This window comes from Oryza glaberrima, chromosome 7, assembly GCF_000147395.1.
Source record: "Oryza glaberrima chromosome 7, OglaRS2, whole genome shotgun sequence".
In the NCBI taxonomy this organism is placed as follows: Eukaryota; Viridiplantae; Streptophyta; class Magnoliopsida; order Poales; family Poaceae; genus Oryza; species Oryza glaberrima.
In genome coordinates, this window is record NC_068332.1 from 18303659 (window position 1) to 18321456 (window position 17798).

The following is a 17798-nucleotide window of genomic DNA, read 5'->3' on the forward strand; positions in this document are numbered from 1 at the left end:
TAAGTAGAGTACAATGATACAATAGATGTTAAAATAATATGTGATTTAAAAGATATAAGTTATTAAAGAAGTTAAAAAAGACATGCACTTTAAACTAAAGAGGATTTATATATGGGATGAAGTGGTCTCCGCTTAGGACTAACGCACTACCGTGCACTATATAGTCACATCCATTAAAACATTATGTTGTAAAAAATCTACTAGTTTTATGTCTATTTATAAGGTGGTGTTTGGGAAACATAAATCCCTCGGAGAGGGACTTAGAGAAGGGACTTATATTTTTGTAAGAGAGAGTAAAATAAATTTCCACTATCTCAAACACCACCTAAGACTTTTGTAGTAAACCTCACGTCAGTTTCCTTTCATTACCCGTGCATTTAGCATGCTACTCACGTTTTTCTATTTTCGCTCGATGCTCACACGTACGCTTGGGTACAACGGACAACTGAGGCACTGACCACTGACGGAGAATTTTACCGGTCAATGGCCGTTGTCGCCTCGTCGGTCGCATGCAGCTTCACGTTTTGCTCGCTGCAGGTGGGGCCCCAGCTTGTCTGGTAGGGTCCTCTGGTGGTCTAGTCCTCGCGCGCCCACCAAAAAAGAATCTAATTAAGAGACACCAATTAACCATGTATAATTCATTTAGTCTCATGCTTCTTTCGCTTCCACAGTAGAGAGACATCGTACATCATTTGGTGTGTACTGATGGAGAATTGGAGAGACCAACAACCATGGATTGTCTATATAACGAGACCCATTGCAAAGCTTCATCTCCATCACTTGCATCCTTGTAACATCCAGTTCTTCGAATCTTCGAGCTTCTAGAGCCACTGCTTTAGCTAGCTAGCTAGGACAAAGGGACAAACACCATGGGGAGCACTCCGGCTGCTGTTCCGGTCACCGTCGACGAGCTCCGGCGTGCGCAGCGCGCAGACGGCACCGCCGCCGTGCTGGCCATCGGCACGGCGAACCCGGCGAACTGCGTGACCCAGGCCGACTACGCCGACTTGTACTGCCGTGTCACCAACAGCGAGCACGTTGCTGGGTTCAAAGACAAATTAGACGCACTATGTAATTAAGCTTCGCAAATTAAGTCATTTATGCCCATTTTTCAAATATCATTTGACTCATCTTTGTTTGCTTGGTGATTTTTCAGGCGTATCGGCGTCGGGCAGTGAGAAGCGTTTCTTCCACCACACCGAGGAAATGATCAACGCACACCCTGAATTCCTCGACCGCGCGACGCCGTCGCTGGACGCGCGCCTGGAGATCGCCGCCGCGGCCGTCCCAGAGCTCGCCGCGACGGCCGCGGCGAGGGCCATCGTCCAGTGGGGCCGCACCGCCACCGACATCACCCACCTCGTCGTCACCACCAACGCGGGGGCCCACGCCCCGGGCGCCGACGTCCGCCTCGCCGCGCTCCTCGGCCTCCGCCCCACCGTGCGCCGCACCATGATCCACCTCAACGGCTGCTCCGCGGGCGCCGCCGCGCTGCGCCTCGCCAAGGACCTCGCCGAGAACAGCCGCGGCGCGCGCGTCCTCGTCGCCTGCGTCGAGCTCACCGTCCTCACCTTCCGCGGGCCGGACAGCCCCCACACCGTCACCTGCCAGGCGCTGTTCGGCGACGGCGCCGGCGCGGTCATCGTCGGCGCCGACGCCGCGCGCCCCGTCGAGCACCCGCTTTTCGAGATGGTCTCCGCCTCGCAGACGCTCATACCGGGGACCGAGCACGTCATCACCATGCAGCTCACGGAGCACGGCCTCGACGGCGACATCGACACCAAAGAGCTCGTCCCTCTCGCCGCGAACAACGTCAAGCAGTGCCTCTCCGACGCGCTCACGCCGCTCGGCCTCGACGGCGGCGAGTGGAACGACCTCTTCTGGGCGGTGCACCCGGGAAGCCCGTTGATCTTGGACCACATCGAGAGCGCTCTCCAGCTAAAGCAGGGGAAACTGGCAGCGAGCCGAAAGGTGCTAAGGGAGAACGGCAACATGCTGGGCAGCACGCTGATCTTCGTGCTGGAGGAGCAGCGAAGGCGGATGGAGGAGGAAGGAGACGGAGCCGAGTGGGGGGTGATGCTGGGATTTGGACCCGGTTTCACCATTGAGACCATGGTGCTCCACGCACCTGATGACAGCCGGAAGAAGAATTAGTTCAGAGCAAAGGTAAGTGAACGCAAACACTGATGTTCTCGGCCATGTCTGCTAATGAGGTTCTAAATGGATTAGTACGCAAATGAAGGCATCATAGTACAACTTGTTCCAGAGGTTTCATGTATTCGTGCTGTTATATTGTTAAACCACGTGTTGTGTTTTTATCTATTGTTGAGCAATGTTTTTTTTTCCCATATTCAGAGAAACTTGAGTGGATGGTACCAAAATGTACTGTTGGGCATTTGTGTGACGTGCGCTATATATGTTCTACTACTTCATGTTTGAAAGGATAATAAAAGTAAAACAGACAGTCAATTGTTAACCTTAGTCGATCGAAAGCTTGTTAAGCTAGGCACAACAATGACATACACATAAATATAGATGGCTAAAATGGGCCGCCCGGCCAAGCACGGCCCAGTCCTGATCGTGCCCAGGCCAAGATTTGTCAGGCCGGCACAGCCCGACCCTACACGTTAAAACGTATCGTGCCGGCCCACGTGCTTCACTTATGGCCCAAGCACGGCTCAATAAGGGTCGGCCGTGCTTGGCTGGCCTGAAGGCACGGGCAGCCCATCGTGCTTTTTTGAATAAGTCTATTTTCCCTCCCTTCTCTTTGGCTTCTGACATATATATAGCTAAATAAGTCTATTTTACGTCCGTACTATTTGGGTCGTGCCATATAATACGTTTATTTGTCCTCCCTATTCTTTGTGCACTGTCTTACATTTAGTTGAAAATAAGTCTATTTTAGCTCCCTGAACTTCGTGCAGTGCCGGGCCGGCCTACTGTGCCAAGGCATAGGCCAAGGCACGACCCAACAGCCAGGCCGTGCCGTGCCTGGGCTGGCCAAAATCCCATGCGTTGGGCCGGGCTGTCAGCCTCGAGCCTTATGGCGAACTATACTCACAAAGTCACAATCAGACTATCGGAATTGGAGCTAGGCCGGAGTAAACGATAAGTAATCACACTTGTAGGTCGGAGCGAATTCGTTTTTTTTCTCAGAACCAGAAAACAGTCGAAAACAATATATAAATACAACAAACACGTGGTCTTTAACTTATAAGAAAATAAAACAATTTAAGCTGGTCAATGAGGAGCTCGTATGACCGAGAAACGAATATCCGAATTTTAAGTGCAATTAAAGTGGATATTTTCGAGTTGTTTAATAGTTATTACACTGTTAAATTATGTGTAGTGCACTATTGCTCGAGAGAAAGGATTGTGATACTAGCAATCAGGACACATGAGTCAGACGACTAATTCACTATGGACTAAGTTCATAGAGACGATCCACGGGAAGGACGAAGTCAGACCCTACGTGTCAATCGAAACAAGCAGCAACAAGCGAGCCTCATGTGACTACCACACGTGCTGCACACGTGAGCAACCACACGGCGACCACACGGGGAGGACGATGCACACGGCGACCACACGGGGAGGACGAGGAGAGGGCAGTGAGGCCGTGAGGGGAGGGGTTCTCACCACCGGCACAATGCGACGAGGGAACAACTATGGCGACTTGCAACGGCCTTGGCGCAGCGACAACGAACGGAGAAGGGTGATGAAGATGAATGGGTCGACGACGATGAGATGGCTCCAGTGATATTTAGGCTTAGCGCAGAGGCGGATGACGGTGGACTTTGGCACTGTAGACTTGAAGGCGATGATGGGCGGCACTTCGTCTTGGCGGGAATAACAGCGTCGGAGGCGGTGTTCCAGGAGTCTTCGGCCAACGAGGATGCGCGGCCGAGGATGAGGACAATGAGGTGCAGCCAACAGGAGCGACAACGCAGCGAGGCAGCGCTCCGGCGAGGAGGGAGAGGCTGCCGGAGGAAGAAGACGGTGGCGTCTTCACTGTGTACCAATGAGAGTGAGCTTCGGGCTAGGGGAAGGGGAAGCCGGGGACAGGCACGGCGAGGCACGGGCTCGACGGGGAGGTGTTGCCAAAGATGGAGAATGATGACGTTCTTCACCGGTTGTTGGCGAGGATGAGCTTCCAGCGGTCTCCAGGCGAAACGGAGGGTGGCCGGGGAAGAGGAGATCGCTGCGATGCCCGTCGGGGTGAGGGGGGGGTGGGGAGAGGAGATCGCTGGTGATGTGGTGTGGTTTGGCACTGCTCCGGTCGACGGGGAGTTTGCCGGTGTGGTGGAGAGAGAGGAAAACGTGAGGAGATGAGGGGAGACCGAGGGAGCTCGGGTAGTGGCAAGAGGTAAGGGGAGGGAAGGTGCTGCTGCCCTTTTATAGGCTATGGGGAGGAGGGGGACAGGGAGCTTGCCGGTCGGCCATAGAGGATGTGAAAAACGGCCGGAGTTCAATGAGATTACATCCGATGAATAAAAGTCGGATCAAGAGGAGGAAATCTTGGGGAGGAGGAGAGGAACCGATGTTTGCAATGGAGGGAACGAACGGGGAAGGAGATCAGCGAGGTGGGGGCACTTGAGTTTGGCCGGGAGAGATGAGCAGGCGACGGCTCGGCTGGAGGTGGAAGACGACCAGTGGCTGGGCCACACGGTGCTGGGAAAGCGGACTTTGGTCCGAGAGGGAGGGAGGAGACTTGGGCCGGCCCAAGTAGAGGGGGAGAGGTAGGGAAGGAAGAGATGGAGGGAGACAAGAAGAGGACTTCGTCCTCGGGCCAAAAGTGGAGAAGGGAGACTTTGGGCTGGATTCAGCCCAAACAGAGGGAGAGGATTATTTTTAGTTTTCTCATTTTAATTAGGAAAAAGTACACTGAAGGTCCCTCAACTTGTCATCAAGTTACAAAATCATCCCCCAACCGCAAAACCAGATATCGGGCATCCCTTAACTAATAAAACCATATACTTTAGATTCTCCGGTGGTTTTGACCCCGGTTTTATCTGGCGTGGCGGCTGAGTTAGCGTGAGACCCACATGGACCCCACATGTCAGAATGCTAGGTCATCTCTCCTCCCCTCTTCTCTCCCTTCCTCATCTCTCTTTGACTTCTCTCCAATTTGATGGTGGCGACAGGTGACGCGGCAGCGGTGGGGAAGCAGCTGCGGGCAGGCAGTGAGGGAGGGGCGGCGGGGGTAGGAACGGCGTGCGGGATCCCCCGCGGCCGCCACCCACGAGGCCCACGACCACGAGGCGGCGTGGGCAGCGTCAAGTTCGGCTACTCCACTGCGACGAGCCGGCTCGTTCCCGGCCGACAGGCTGGTTGGGCTCGGTAGCGGCGCGGCGTCGCTCGGCCGGAGATTCTCCTACAGTCATACTGCCTCGTCCCGCACTCCGTCAACACCTCGTCGGTGCTCAACTTCGGTGCCCTCGCCGACATCACCGAGCCCAGCATGGCGACCACGCAGCTCGTCGCCGGCGACGTGGACACGTACTACACCGTGGTCCTCGACTTCGTCAAGGTCGGCAACAAGACGGTGGCGTCGGCGGCGAGCTCCCGCATCATCGTGGATTCCGGCACGATGCTGACATTCCTCGACCCAGATTTGATGGGACCACTCATCGACGAGCTCTCCCGCCGGATCACGCTGCCGCCGATGCAGTCGCCGGATGGCCTGCTGCAGCTGTGCTACGAGGTGGCCGGGCGGGAGGTGGAAGCCGGAGAGAGAATCACAAATCACATAGATAAACATCTATACTCCACCGTGGAATCTTGTTCAGATAATCAAAGTACTTATGCAGAAAGGATAGTAAGATACAGAAATGCAAAAATAAGCTTTGTAAGTGAACAGAACAATCTCAAGCTAAGCTATTCTTTAATCAGAAGAACAGGATTTCAAGATATTTTGTGGCGCCGGTTTCGCTTTCTTACCTCGCTATAGGTTCTATGAGAGATCAAATTACTTGACCCATAAATTGTAGAGCAATGCAGGAGTAACACTCCCAGCTGAGAAATTGATTTATGTATAACACTCCGATGATATTCGTTAGGCGATGCAATGAGAATTCAGAATTCTCACCAACAGCCAGCTTGCTAGAATAGAGTATGAGTTACTGATCTTGAATGACCTCTTGTGTACAGCCAGTAGGAAGCAAACCGAACAGGTGAGACCGGACTTGACGCTGGAGTTCGGCAGTGGCGGCGGCGGCGCTGCGGCGGCGCTGAAGCCGGAGAACGTGTGCGTGATGGGGCAGGAAGGGACGCTGTGCCTAGAGATGGCAACGGTGAATTCACCGTCAGGGGTCACACCCGCGTCCCCGTCACCACGGTGATAAAATTTCACCGTCCCCGCCCCCGTCCACGGCGGGGCTATATTTTCACCAGCCCCGATCACTGCGCGGTGAATTTTTCCCCGTGGTTACCCCGCTCCCGGCCACGCGACGACATCTCCCACGCCCACATCGACGCCTGCAGGCGCCGGGCAGCACGAAGTTGGCAGTTCCCGGTGGCGCGTCGACGGAGGGAGTAGGAGAGCGGCGGCGCGTGCAAGAGGAGGCAGGCACGCGCGTCTGCAGGGGGCGGCGTGGGCGAGAGGAGGAGGCAGCGCGGGCGAGAGGAGGAGGCGGCACGCGTGTGTGGAAGCGGCGGCGCGCGCGAGAGGAGGCGGCGGCGGCGGCGCGCGCGTCTGCAGGGCGGCGCGCGCGTCTGCAGGGCGGCGCAGGTGAGAGGAGGAGGCGGTGCGCGCGTCTGGAAGCGGTGGCGGCGCGGGCGAGACAAGGCAGCGGCGCACGCGAGTGGAGGAAGCGGCGCCCGCGCCGCGCACCTGTGCGGGCGTGGCTGCAGTGGAGAGCTGGAGGAGAGGCTAGGGTTAGCTTTTTTTATATACCTGTTAATTGGGCTTTAGTATTATGGGCCAAAACGTCTATAAAGTCTAAAATTAGTCCTCTATATAGAAAGGTCGGGTCACCGCGGGGGACGTGAATGGTTCACCGTCCCCGCCCCCGTCATCCCTGATGGTGATAACTATGGGACCATTTCATTCACCATGGTGGACAGATATTAACCATCCCCGTCACCTAATAGGTGAATTCACCGCGGGGAAATGGTGAACGGGGCCCCATTGCCATCTCTAGCTGTGCCTGGCGATCGTGGCGACGACGGAGCAGCAGACGGTGTCCATCCTCGGGAACCTCGCGTAGCAGAACATCCACGTCGGCTACGACCTCGACGCCGGCACGGTCACCTTAGCCGCTGCTGACTGCGCGGGGAGCGGCTGGCCGGCGAAGCAGATGAGAGGGTTGCAGGCGTGCTGTGGGAGAGGAAGATGGCGCCGACGGGGAGAGCGAGGACGTCTCCGCCGTCGTCGTCCATGGCCGTCAGCGGCGTCGCCGCCCACTCGTCGCCGTCGGGGTTGCCGCCGCCGCCACCACCCGCGTCGTCATCGTCGCGCGGGGTCACAGCCGCCGCCAGATCTGCGTGAGGGAGGGCCCCCTGCGCCAGATCTGCACCGCCCGGTCGTCGCCCGCTGCCATCCGCCGCCGCCGCTTGCTCCCTGCCGCCCGCCGCCCGCTGCTCAGCCGCGGCACCTGCCACCTCCTCCTCGTTGCGGCCCCCGCCGCCCGCATCTCGGCCGCAGCGCTCGCCGCCCGCTCCCGGCGCCGGCTCCTCGGCCGCGCCGCCCGCTCCCAGCGCCTCCTCCTCGGCCACGCTGCACGCCGCCCACTGCTCGGCGCCGCCCGCCGCCCGCTCCCGGCGCCTCCTCCTCGGCCGGGCGCAGATCGAGGAGAGAAAGAGAGAGAGAGGGGAAGAGAGAGAGTGAGAGAGAGGAAGAGAGAAAAAGAGGGGTGAGATATCAGAGAGAGAGAGGAGAGGAGAAGAGATGAAAATTTTTTAAGTGGTGAGGAAGGAAAAAAAACTATTGATGTGAAGATATTTTTACATGCGGTCCACTTAAAGGAGCCGCATGCAAAAATAGATTTTTACATGCGGCTCCTTAAGTTGACTGCATGCGAAAATAGTCATTAAATATTAATTTAAAAATGTGAGAACTTCGAATCAAATTTATGATATTAAATGAACTTATATGAAAAATTTGCCAAAAATAAAGTTGTAGAACTCATTGAGATCAACCAATTTTCTTCTGGTCATTTCTTTATCCGAGATTGATTGAACTATATAAAATTTAAAATTTAAAATATAAGAAATTCAAATAATTTTTCAGGTAGTAAATGTGTATAACTTATCAAGATCTACAAGTTGATCATTTTTTAATGTGACTTTGTTTGAACAGTTTGAATATGAATTTCAAATTATGACAACTTTAAACAATGTTTTCAAATAATAAATGATTTCAACTGAAAAAGTCATCAATAACAAAATTGTATAACTCATCAAGATCTATAACTTCTATTTTGGTTTTAACTATATCAGAGATATGCATTTTGTGAACAATCTTACAAATCACTTTGTCAGATGAAGAAATGACTTTGTAACATTGTTCACAAAATGCACATCTCTTATATAGAACAATCTTACAAATCACTTTATCGGATGAAGAAATGACCAAAATAGAAGTTATAGATCATGATGAGTTATACAACTTTGTTATTGATGACTTTTTCAGCTGAAATCATTTACTGCTTCAAAATATTATTTGAAGTTTCGAAATTTAAATTTTTAATTGATAAAACAAAGTCACAAGAAAAAATAGCTAAAATGGGCCGCCCGGCCTAGCAAGGCCTAGTCCCGATCGCGCCCAGGCCAAGATTTGTCGGGCCGGCACAGCCTGACCATAGACGTTAGGCCGTGTCATGCTGGCCCACGTGCTTCACTTATGGCCCAGGCACGACCGTGCTGGGCTGGCCTGAAGGCACAGACAACCCATCGTGTTTTTTTTGAAATAAGTATATTTCCCTTTTCTCCTCTTTAGCTTTTGACATATATATATATATATAGCTAAATAAGTCTATTTTACGTCCCTACTATTTGAGTCGTGCCATATAATACGTCTATTTGTCCTCCCTACTCTTTGTTCCCTGTCTTGCATTTGGTTGAAAATAAGTCTATTTCAATTCCCTGAACTTCATGCCGTGCTGGACCGGCCCACCGTGCCAAGGCATAGGCCCAGGCACGGCCCAACAGCCGGGCCGTGCCATGCCTGGGCTGGCCAAAATCCCATGCCTTGGGCTGGGCCGTTAGGCCTCGAGCCTTATGGTGGACTATACTCACAAAGTCACAATCAGACTATCGGAATTGGAGCTAGGCCGGTGTAGATGATAAATAATCACACTTATAGGTCGGAGTACAAATACTTTCTGTTTGTCCATAGGTTTTTATGGAATCGGATAGGCTCGATTGGATTGTTTCGGATATTTTTGGATTTGGAAACGAATTTGTTTTTTTTTCTTGGAATCAGAAAACAGTCGAAAACAATATATAAATACAACAAACACGTGTTCTTTAAGTTATAAAAAAACATTTTAAGCTGGTCAATGAGGAGCTCGTATGACCGAGAAACGAACATTCGAATTTTAAGTGCAATTAAACTGGATATTTCCGAGTTGTTTAATAGTTATTACACCGTTAAATTATGTGTACTGCACTATTGCTCAAGGAGAGAAAGGATTGTGACACTGGCAATCAGGACACACGAGTCAGATGACTAATTCACCGTGGACTACTGGACTAAGTTCACAGAGACGATCCACGGGAAGGACGAAGTCAGACCCTACGTGTCAACCGAAACAAGCAGCAACAAGCAAGCCTCACGCGACTACCACACGGGCTGCACACGTGAGCAACCACACGGCGACCACACCGGGAGGACGAGGAGAGGGCAGTGAGGCCGTGAGTGGAGGGGTTCTCACCACGGGCACAATACAACGAGGGAACAACGGTGGTGACTTGCAACGACCTTGGCGTGGTGACAACGAACGGAGAAGGGTGATGAAGACGAACGTGTCGACGATGATGGGATGGCTCCAGTGATATTTGGGCTTAGCACAGAGGCGGATGACGGTGGACTTGGTGCTGCGGACTTGAAGACGACGATGGGCGGCACTTCGTCTTGGCAGGAACGACGGCGTTGGAGGCGGTGTTCTAGGAGTCTTCGGGCAACGAGGATGCACGGCCGAGGACGAGGACGATGAGGTGCAGCCAATAGGAGCGACGACGCGGCGAGGCGGCGCTCCTGCGAGGAGGGAGGGGCTGCCGGAGGAAGATGATGATGGTGTCTTCACTGTTTACCAACGAGGGTGAGCTTCGGGATAGGGGAAAGGGAAGCCGGGGACGGGCACGGCGAGGTACGGGCTCGACGGGGAGGGGTTGTCGAAGATGGAGAATGACGACATTCTTCACAGGTTGTTGGTGAGGAAGAGCTTCCGGCAGTCTCCAGGCGAAACGGAGGGTGGCTGGGGGAGAGGAGATCTCTGCGATGCCCGTCGGGGTGGGGGGAAGAGGAGATCGCTGGTGACATGGTGTGGTTTGGCGCTGCTCCGGTCGACGGGGAGTTCGCTGGTGTGGTGGAGAGAGAGGAAAACACGAGGAGATGAGGGGAGACCGAGAGAGCTCGGGCGGTGGCAAGTGGTAAGGGGGAGGGGAGGTGCTGCCGCCCTTTTATAGGCCGGGGGGAGGAGGGGGACGGGGAGCTCACCAGTCGGCCATAGAGGATGTGAGAAACGACTGGAGTTCAATGGGATTAAATCCGATGAATAAAGGTCGAATTAAGAGGAGGAAAGGAGAAATAATGAGGAGGAGAAGAGGAACCGGTTTTTGCAATGGAGGGAGCAAAGGGGGAAGGAGATCGGCTAGCGGCGGCACTTGAGTTCGGCCGGGAGAGTTGAGCAGGCGGCAGCTCGGCTGGCGGTGGAAGACGACCGGCGGCTGGGCCGTGCGGAGGAAGCAAAGCGGACTTTGGTCCGAGGGAGAGGGAGTAGACTTGGGCCGGCCCAAGGAGAGGGAGGGAAGGAAGAGATGGAGGGAGACAAGAAGAGGACTTCGTCCTCGGGCCGAGAAGGAGAGAAGGACAGAGGGAGAGGATTATTTTTAGTTTTCTCATTTTAATTAACCCTGAAATTGCATGTTGTTGCATTAAAATTATTTCTTGTGCTCTGAAAATTCAAATAAAAATTGAGGGACCCATTTAGAGAATGGAGAATTTTAGAAAAAAAAATACTCCAAGCCCAATTTAAATTTTTCTTAGATGTATTTTAGTATTTGAGATTTCTTTGAGACTTTTAGTAATTTATATTCTTCCATTTAGACATCTCCACTCCTATTCAATTCTTCTTATTATGTTGCCACACGTAAGGCCTACCTTGGCAACCTGGCCACCACCTTGGGTTGCCACCGCTGCCTAACTCCATTGAGCTCCTTTGCCAGCATTAACCTCCCGCCACCCTGGGTGGTTGCACTCCTGCCCTAGTGGCACAAGCAGTGGAAACGCAATAGCCCTCAAAGACGGTGATTGGAGGGTAAAATCAATAGTGATGCAGGCATTTTGATATGATGGCTCCAAGGTGTGTGGATGATGTGGCTTAATCTGGAGGTTTCTTTACAGGAGTTAATGCTTCTTTGATGAGTGGACAGCCATGGGGATGCCACTTTAGGAAATACTGCCATGGGAGTCATTGATGTGATTGGATAGTCACTGGCTAATATGAGGATACGCCCATCCCGACGTATTGAAAGTTATGTATCATATAAGTGAAAAGTAAGAAAGCCTGATCTATCGTGTAATTATTTTTATTAGTACCTTATAAATACAAGGCCATATATACCATAGTGCAAAAAGCCGGACCGGCCATCGAACCGGTCAAGCATCTGGTTCACCGGCTCACTGGTCTGACCGCTGGGTCGGCCGGTTCAACTGCAGAACCGGAGCATTAACCTCCCACCACCTTGGCTGGTTACACTCCTACTCTAGTGGTACAAGCAGTGGAGACGCAATAGCCGGTGATCGGAGGGTAAAATGAATGGTGATGCAGGCATTTTGATATGACGGCTCCAAGGTGTGTGGATGATGTGGCTGGCCTGTTTGGTACAGTTCCAACTCCTAAATTTAGCTCCAGGAGTTAGGTCTGGAGTGGAGTTGTGGAGCTGCCTAAACCCAGCTCTACAACTCTAGTTCATTTTGTGAGAGAGCTCCACCCAGCTCCACTCCCAGTTTTGGTGGAGCTGAAACTGTTTGGTAGAGCTCCAGCTCCAGGAGGGCTGGAGCTGGAGCTGGAGCTGTGCCAAACAGACCCTTAATCTGGAGGTTTCTTTACATCATTTAATGCTTCTTTGATGAGTGGACTGTCATGTGGATGCCACTTTAGCAAATACTGCCATGGGAGTCATTGATGTGATTGGATAGTCACAGGCTAATATGCAGGATACGCCCATCCCGACATATTGAAAGTTATGTATCATATAAGTGAAAAGTACGAAAGCCTAATCTATCGTGTAATTTTTTTATTAGTACCTTATAAATACAAGGCCGTATATACTTCATAGTTATCTTTAGTAATGTGCCTTCCGATTATCCGAGATAGCCCTACGATGAGGGCGGACGATACGACACATGCCAACCCACTGTCACTAGGTTTCTAGCTACTTATATAATATGAAACCAGGAAAGTACAAACCACCGATGGATATCTGATAAACATAAATAAATAATTTTAATAAGAGGGAACATTACAACTTACAACTGATTGTGGATAACTTGTACTTAGCTCCTTGATTGATGAGATTATTAAATATTTTTTTGACATAATACTAGCTTTTCTTACATAATAGACAGATTTTTATCAAAGCAGTTATTTTTCCACATAATAGAGAGAGATTTTATCAGAACAGTTGTTTTTTCACATAATTCTAAAACAATATCTTGTCATCGTTCAGCAGTAAAGCACCATATCCCATTGGAACTCGTTCTCATCGATCGATCGTTCATCCGCCACGGAGATTAGCTAACCTGACGGTGCTCCACAGAAGGGACGAGGACACTGCAGGCTCCCTGCAGCTAACCCTACGTAAATATAAGCCCTTGTCTGGCCGAAGAACAAACCGTAGCTTTTCTTTGTTGCTAATTTTCCCCGGCCGATTGCTAACGATGCATTAACAGCAGTACTAGTAGCTGAGCTTGCACCTGTTTTAGTTCTCTTTTCCAACCTGTCAATAAATACTGCTTTGTACTTCCTAGTGGGCATGGGTAGAAGAATCTGTGGCGAGTCGGTAGTGTCATGCAGCTGGGAAAGGATGGTGGCCGGCCACCGCAGCGGCGCGGGGCTAGGGCTAGGCTGGTTGATGAACCGCACGATGCTCTCCATGAGCCTCCTGCTGGTCGCGCGGAGAGGGCTGTAGAGGTGGAACCCGTGGTCCTCGCTCTCCGACTCCACAAGCGTCACGTTGCGTCCGTCGCCGCCACCGGCCCACGCGCAGCCGCGCATGCGGGCGGCGAGGAGGCGGCCGCGGTCGCGTAGGAAGTCCTTCTCCGCCACGGCCACCAGCGCGCGACGGCAGGTTAGCGACGCGACCTCCTCGACGGGAGGGTCGATCCATGGGTCGTCGTTGCCCGCCTTGCCGGACGTCACGAACGGCCAGAGCTCGCCGACCTGATGCGGCTTGATCACCGACTCGCCGTCCCAGGCCGCCTCGGAAGGCAGCATGCGAGCTCCCCAGAAGTAAGGGTGGATGATTATGAGCCCCTCGATGCCGATGTCGCCGCCTTCGCGGCTGGCGGCGCGCACTGCCGTGCGGTACGCGATGTGGCCGCCGGCGCTGTCGCCGGCGACGAACGTGCGGCCGGGGTCCGCGTGGTCGGCGAGCCAGGGGTCCGAGAGGGACGCCGCCCACCGGAGCGCCGCCCACGCGTCGTCGTGCGCCGCGGGCACGGGGTGCTCCGGCGCGAGGCGGTACTCGACGGACACGACGAGCGCCCCGGCGCGCGAGGCGAGGGAGGCGGCGTAGCGGTGGTACGTCCGGCCGAAGGCGCTCTCGGTGCAGAAGCAGCCGCCGTGGAAGTACACGACGACGGGAAGACGAAGCCGCCTCCTCCCGCCGTCGGCGCCGGACGGGAGGAACAGGCGGGCGGACACGCCGTTGCGTTCGTCGATGATGACGTCCCTCGTCGCCACGCCGCCGCGGCTGGCGGCCGGGTCCTCCGACGCCGGCACCAAGGAGCTGCACAGGAGACGCTCGAGACGGCCGTCGCTGTACCTGACTATGAACGGATAGAAGTCCACGGCGACGTCGTCGGCGACGACGACGGCATTCTTTTGTGCATGCATGGTAGTAGTAGTAGCTAATTTGCTAGTGATTGCAGATATGCAGGGCCTTCGATCGGTTGAGTTGGTGTGGGGTGGTAGTGCAAGTGCTTATGTGGGTGCACATATATATATACACGATCGATCGACGTCGGTCAAGCAATGGACCCGGCCGGCCGGGGTAGAAAACAAAGGACATACATACGAATCTCTACTACTCCTTCCCGATTTTTTGGTATTTAAGCACATTTCAACCTTTTAATTACGGATTTGAGTACATAATTTTTGAATTTTTGTTTCTAAGCAACATGCCTACGTGACCACGTCGATCCGGTTAGTCTCTCCTCTCTACTACATCTAGTATATACGTATGTACATACGTATATACAAAGTTTATACGTATGTATAAATATGAATATACATATATACGGTGACGCTACATAGCGTCACTAACGCGCCATCAAGTTTGGTAGCGCGACTAACAGGCGCACCCCCTCCCTGACTCCGTTTTTCCCTTTTTATCTCCCCTCCCAATACCACTTCTCTTTTTTCGATTTTTCCTCCCACCTCTTTCCGACTTATCTGGTCCTCACCACTCCAGCCCATGGTAAGTAAAAAATTTACTGCAATTGTTCAATTCCAGTAATAATTTTTTAACTTTTGGTCAGGTTTAACTCTTGCGTCAATCAGGTAGTCACTTTATTTAGTTTTTACTGGCACAAATCACTCCATATCCATTATTTAGTACTTGATTTGTCAACACATAAAAAGTCCACATCTTTCCGCAATAATATTGTTTTATTATTTTCCCCATATTTCAGTAAAAAAAATTCCGGTAAAAAATTTCCTTAACTAAAAGAGAGCTCTATCTACACATAGTTAAAATTTTACTCCCGAAGTTAGGGGCTCAATAGTACTTGGGAAAGATTAGAAAAAAATCACTCCCGTAAATTGTTTAGTGTGATCATACTCCATTGTTTAGTTATTATCCATGTGATCATAATAATTATCTGTCAGTAAATAAATTACTATGATTGAAAGAATTTTAACTTTTTACTTGGTTCTACGAGGACAATAATTTTTTCACTAGACAATGAGCTTGTTTTTCCAATCTAATCGGTGAGAAATATTTTTACTTGAATTTACCGAGGATAGTAATATTTATTTTTTTATTGATAGATTTATTTTGCCAGTGATATTTTTATTTCAACGACTAAAAATGAAATACAACTGAAGAAAAAAAAGAAGCGGTCTTCCTCGTGGTCAATGCCTTCTCCCATCGGCAGCCATGGAGAGTGCATCGGAGTTGAGAGCATGCAGAACTGCAGACGAATCAGGTCAGTGGAGGACGCAGCGGATCAGACCCCATCACATCCCTCCAGATGCAGACGTGGTTTGCGGCGAGGCGCCATTCAGCTTCCACGCCGGCAGTTCCGCCGGATGTCGTCGTCCCCACTTCATTCCACGGTGCTGATTCAGTACCAGGCACCGTGAACGGAGCCACTGGGATATGAGAGGGCCAGCGTGGTGGATGGATCCACCCATCGCCGGGCCGCCGTTCCGTTCGCTGTCAGATGAGCCCGTCTCGTCTCCCATCTCCCCTCGCTGTCAGATGCGCAGCACGTCGCCACCTCTCCCGCGCGCTTGGCCGTTACCTGGCTACGATGGAATCGGTCGCTGCCATGGTCCCGCCGTCGCTTGCCAACTCCACGATGGCTCCTGCCGCCCACCATCGCCGACCGCAGCCTCCTCCCGATAGCGGAGCCGATATGCCCTCCGCAGCCTCTCCAGATCCGAAGAAACCGGTGGTGGTGGATAAAATTTTGGGAATCTATCGTACCGTATAAAATGGCTACATATATAGGTAGGTGGATTTGAGTAAAAAAATTACTACGTTAAAGAGTGTGGTATTGTGTATAAGAGGTGCTGTGAGCGTGAGATGAGAGTAAAATAATTACTAATAGAGGAGAGTAGTGGGTGCAGACAGTACGGGAGTAAAAAATTTACTAAACTATGAGAGTAGGGGATGAGGCTTAGGGATGGAATCGAGATTGGTCGTTGATGAGTTAAATTTTAACTGCATACTATAGACTTGGTGGGGGGTAAGGTGGGGAGCGTGGGTGGGTGGGCTGTGGGCTGTGTCAGGTGCTGTTTAGTACGTAGCACCTTAAGGTGCCATATAGTAGTTCTATATATATATACACACACGCGCGCGCGCGTATACATATTGTATATATGTATATTTTTTAAATTTGTATATATTTTTTATATACAAAGTTTGTATATGTATACATACAAAATATACCAATTTTATATACGCATATATCTAAAGTTTATATATGTATACCTACAAAATATACCAACTTTACATATGCATATATGCAAAATTTGTATACGTATGTATTAAAAGAACAGAAAAAACTGAAAAGGATACCGAAAGAACAAAAACAGAACAAAAAACGTGCAGCAAAATAAAGGAAACCAAAAGATACGAAAAGAAAAAAAAGAAAACCGTGGAAAAAACAAAAAAAAAAAAGAGAAACCGCAAGCTGCCCTTGCCGCCCTCATTAGCTTTTTCGTCATGTAGCTGCCTTACTATATTTAGATTCCTCTGTCGCACGAGCGCGTCCTAGCATTGGGTGTCCTCATTCGCAATGGGCCACATTTGTTTCCTTGTGAAGGGACAAGCGTCCTTAGCTTGCAGACGCACGACCGACGCTAATGTGAAGGGAATTCTCCGAGCTCGCAGGTCGAGACCACATGCCATATCACCCCACTACTAATGGCCTACGAGAGGAATTTAGTCCATCCACCCAACCTTCCATCGCATACAAATTCCTCCACACCATCCATTCCCTATCATGTGCAGTGAAAAATTAAGAACCACTAGCTCCATAAAAAAACCCGACATATGTGATAAAAATATAAGCACATATAGATTTAATTTATTCCATAAGTAAATCACGATATTGAACACATCAAAGGTGCAAGACGTCATGTGAAGGTATGTTGCGGTTTACATAGAGACATCAGGACGCGTGATTAGGATACATGCACAATCTCCATACTGCATAACCAGGCCCAAGCCAGGCAAGGCGAGCACATTTCTCTAGTTTCCTTTGCTACACATGTCTCAAGTGGCTAGAAGAGCAATATACCTTTTAAGAAGGTCTCACTCTCGAATAGGCTAGGTGGTACTAAAAGTTCACATGCATGTCTTCTTATGAGGTGAGTTTTTGTAATTTTTCAAAGAATTAATCTTTAAATGGGCTAAAGTCCATCTATTAATTCTAGCAATACGTGGAACTAAAAACAACAAATAAAAAACCAGGATATAAGCATGGCTCCGATCAGAAAGGGAAAAAAAACTAAATTTTGCTATCAAACGTGAAGTGAAACCATCGCATTGTCCAGTTCTCTTGTAACATGCGGACACCTTAAGTACATGAAAAAAAAAGGAGAGGGGTCGGAGTATTGAGGAAAAACGGTAGGCGGTGATGAACAGTTTATTCTAAACTCTATCCGAATTTCAAATGTTTTTCT

General features: G+C 50.9%; 2 protein-coding genes and 1 pseudogene across 2 annotated transcripts; 2 read left to right on the forward strand and 1 right to left on the reverse strand.

Annotated features, from left to right (window-relative positions):
- The first annotated feature begins 760 nt into the window (after positions 1-760).
- On the forward strand, positions 761-2318 carry LOC127778819 (bisdemethoxycurcumin synthase-like). Its single transcript, XM_052305451.1, has 2 exons — positions 761-1071; positions 1157-2318. The coding sequence occupies exons 1-2, from the start codon at positions 870-872 to the stop codon at positions 2152-2154; spliced, it is 1200 nt and encodes a 399-aa protein (XP_052161411.1). The 5' UTR covers positions 761-869; the 3' UTR covers positions 2155-2318.
- Positions 2319-3744: 1426 nt separating this feature from the next.
- On the forward strand, positions 3745-8301 carry LOC127780265 (aspartic proteinase CDR1-like; annotated as a pseudogene).
- Positions 8302-12701: 4400 nt separating this feature from the next.
- On the reverse strand, positions 12702-14346 carry LOC127780376 (probable carboxylesterase 2). Its single transcript, XM_052307278.1, has one exon. It carries the CDS (start codon positions 14277-14279, stop codon positions 12960-12962), a length of 1320 nt encoding a protein of 439 aa, XP_052163238.1. The 5' UTR covers positions 14280-14346; the 3' UTR covers positions 12702-12959.
- Between the last annotated feature and the right edge of the window lie 3452 nt (positions 14347-17798).

Excerpts from the sequence above, each read along its gene's own strand:
- LOC127778819 (XM_052305451.1), top strand. The coding sequence starts at position 870 with ATGGGGAGCACTCCGGCTGCTGTTCCGGTCACCGTCGACGAGCTCCGG. Across the intron at positions 1,072-1,156 it reads AGACAAATTAGACGCACTAT|GCGTATCGGCGTCGGGCAGT; the intron begins GTAATTAAGCTT and ends GTGATTTTTCAG.
- LOC127780376 (XM_052307278.1), bottom strand. The coding sequence starts at position 14,279 with ATGCATGCACAAAAGAATGCCGTCGTCGTCGCCGACGACGTCGCCGTG.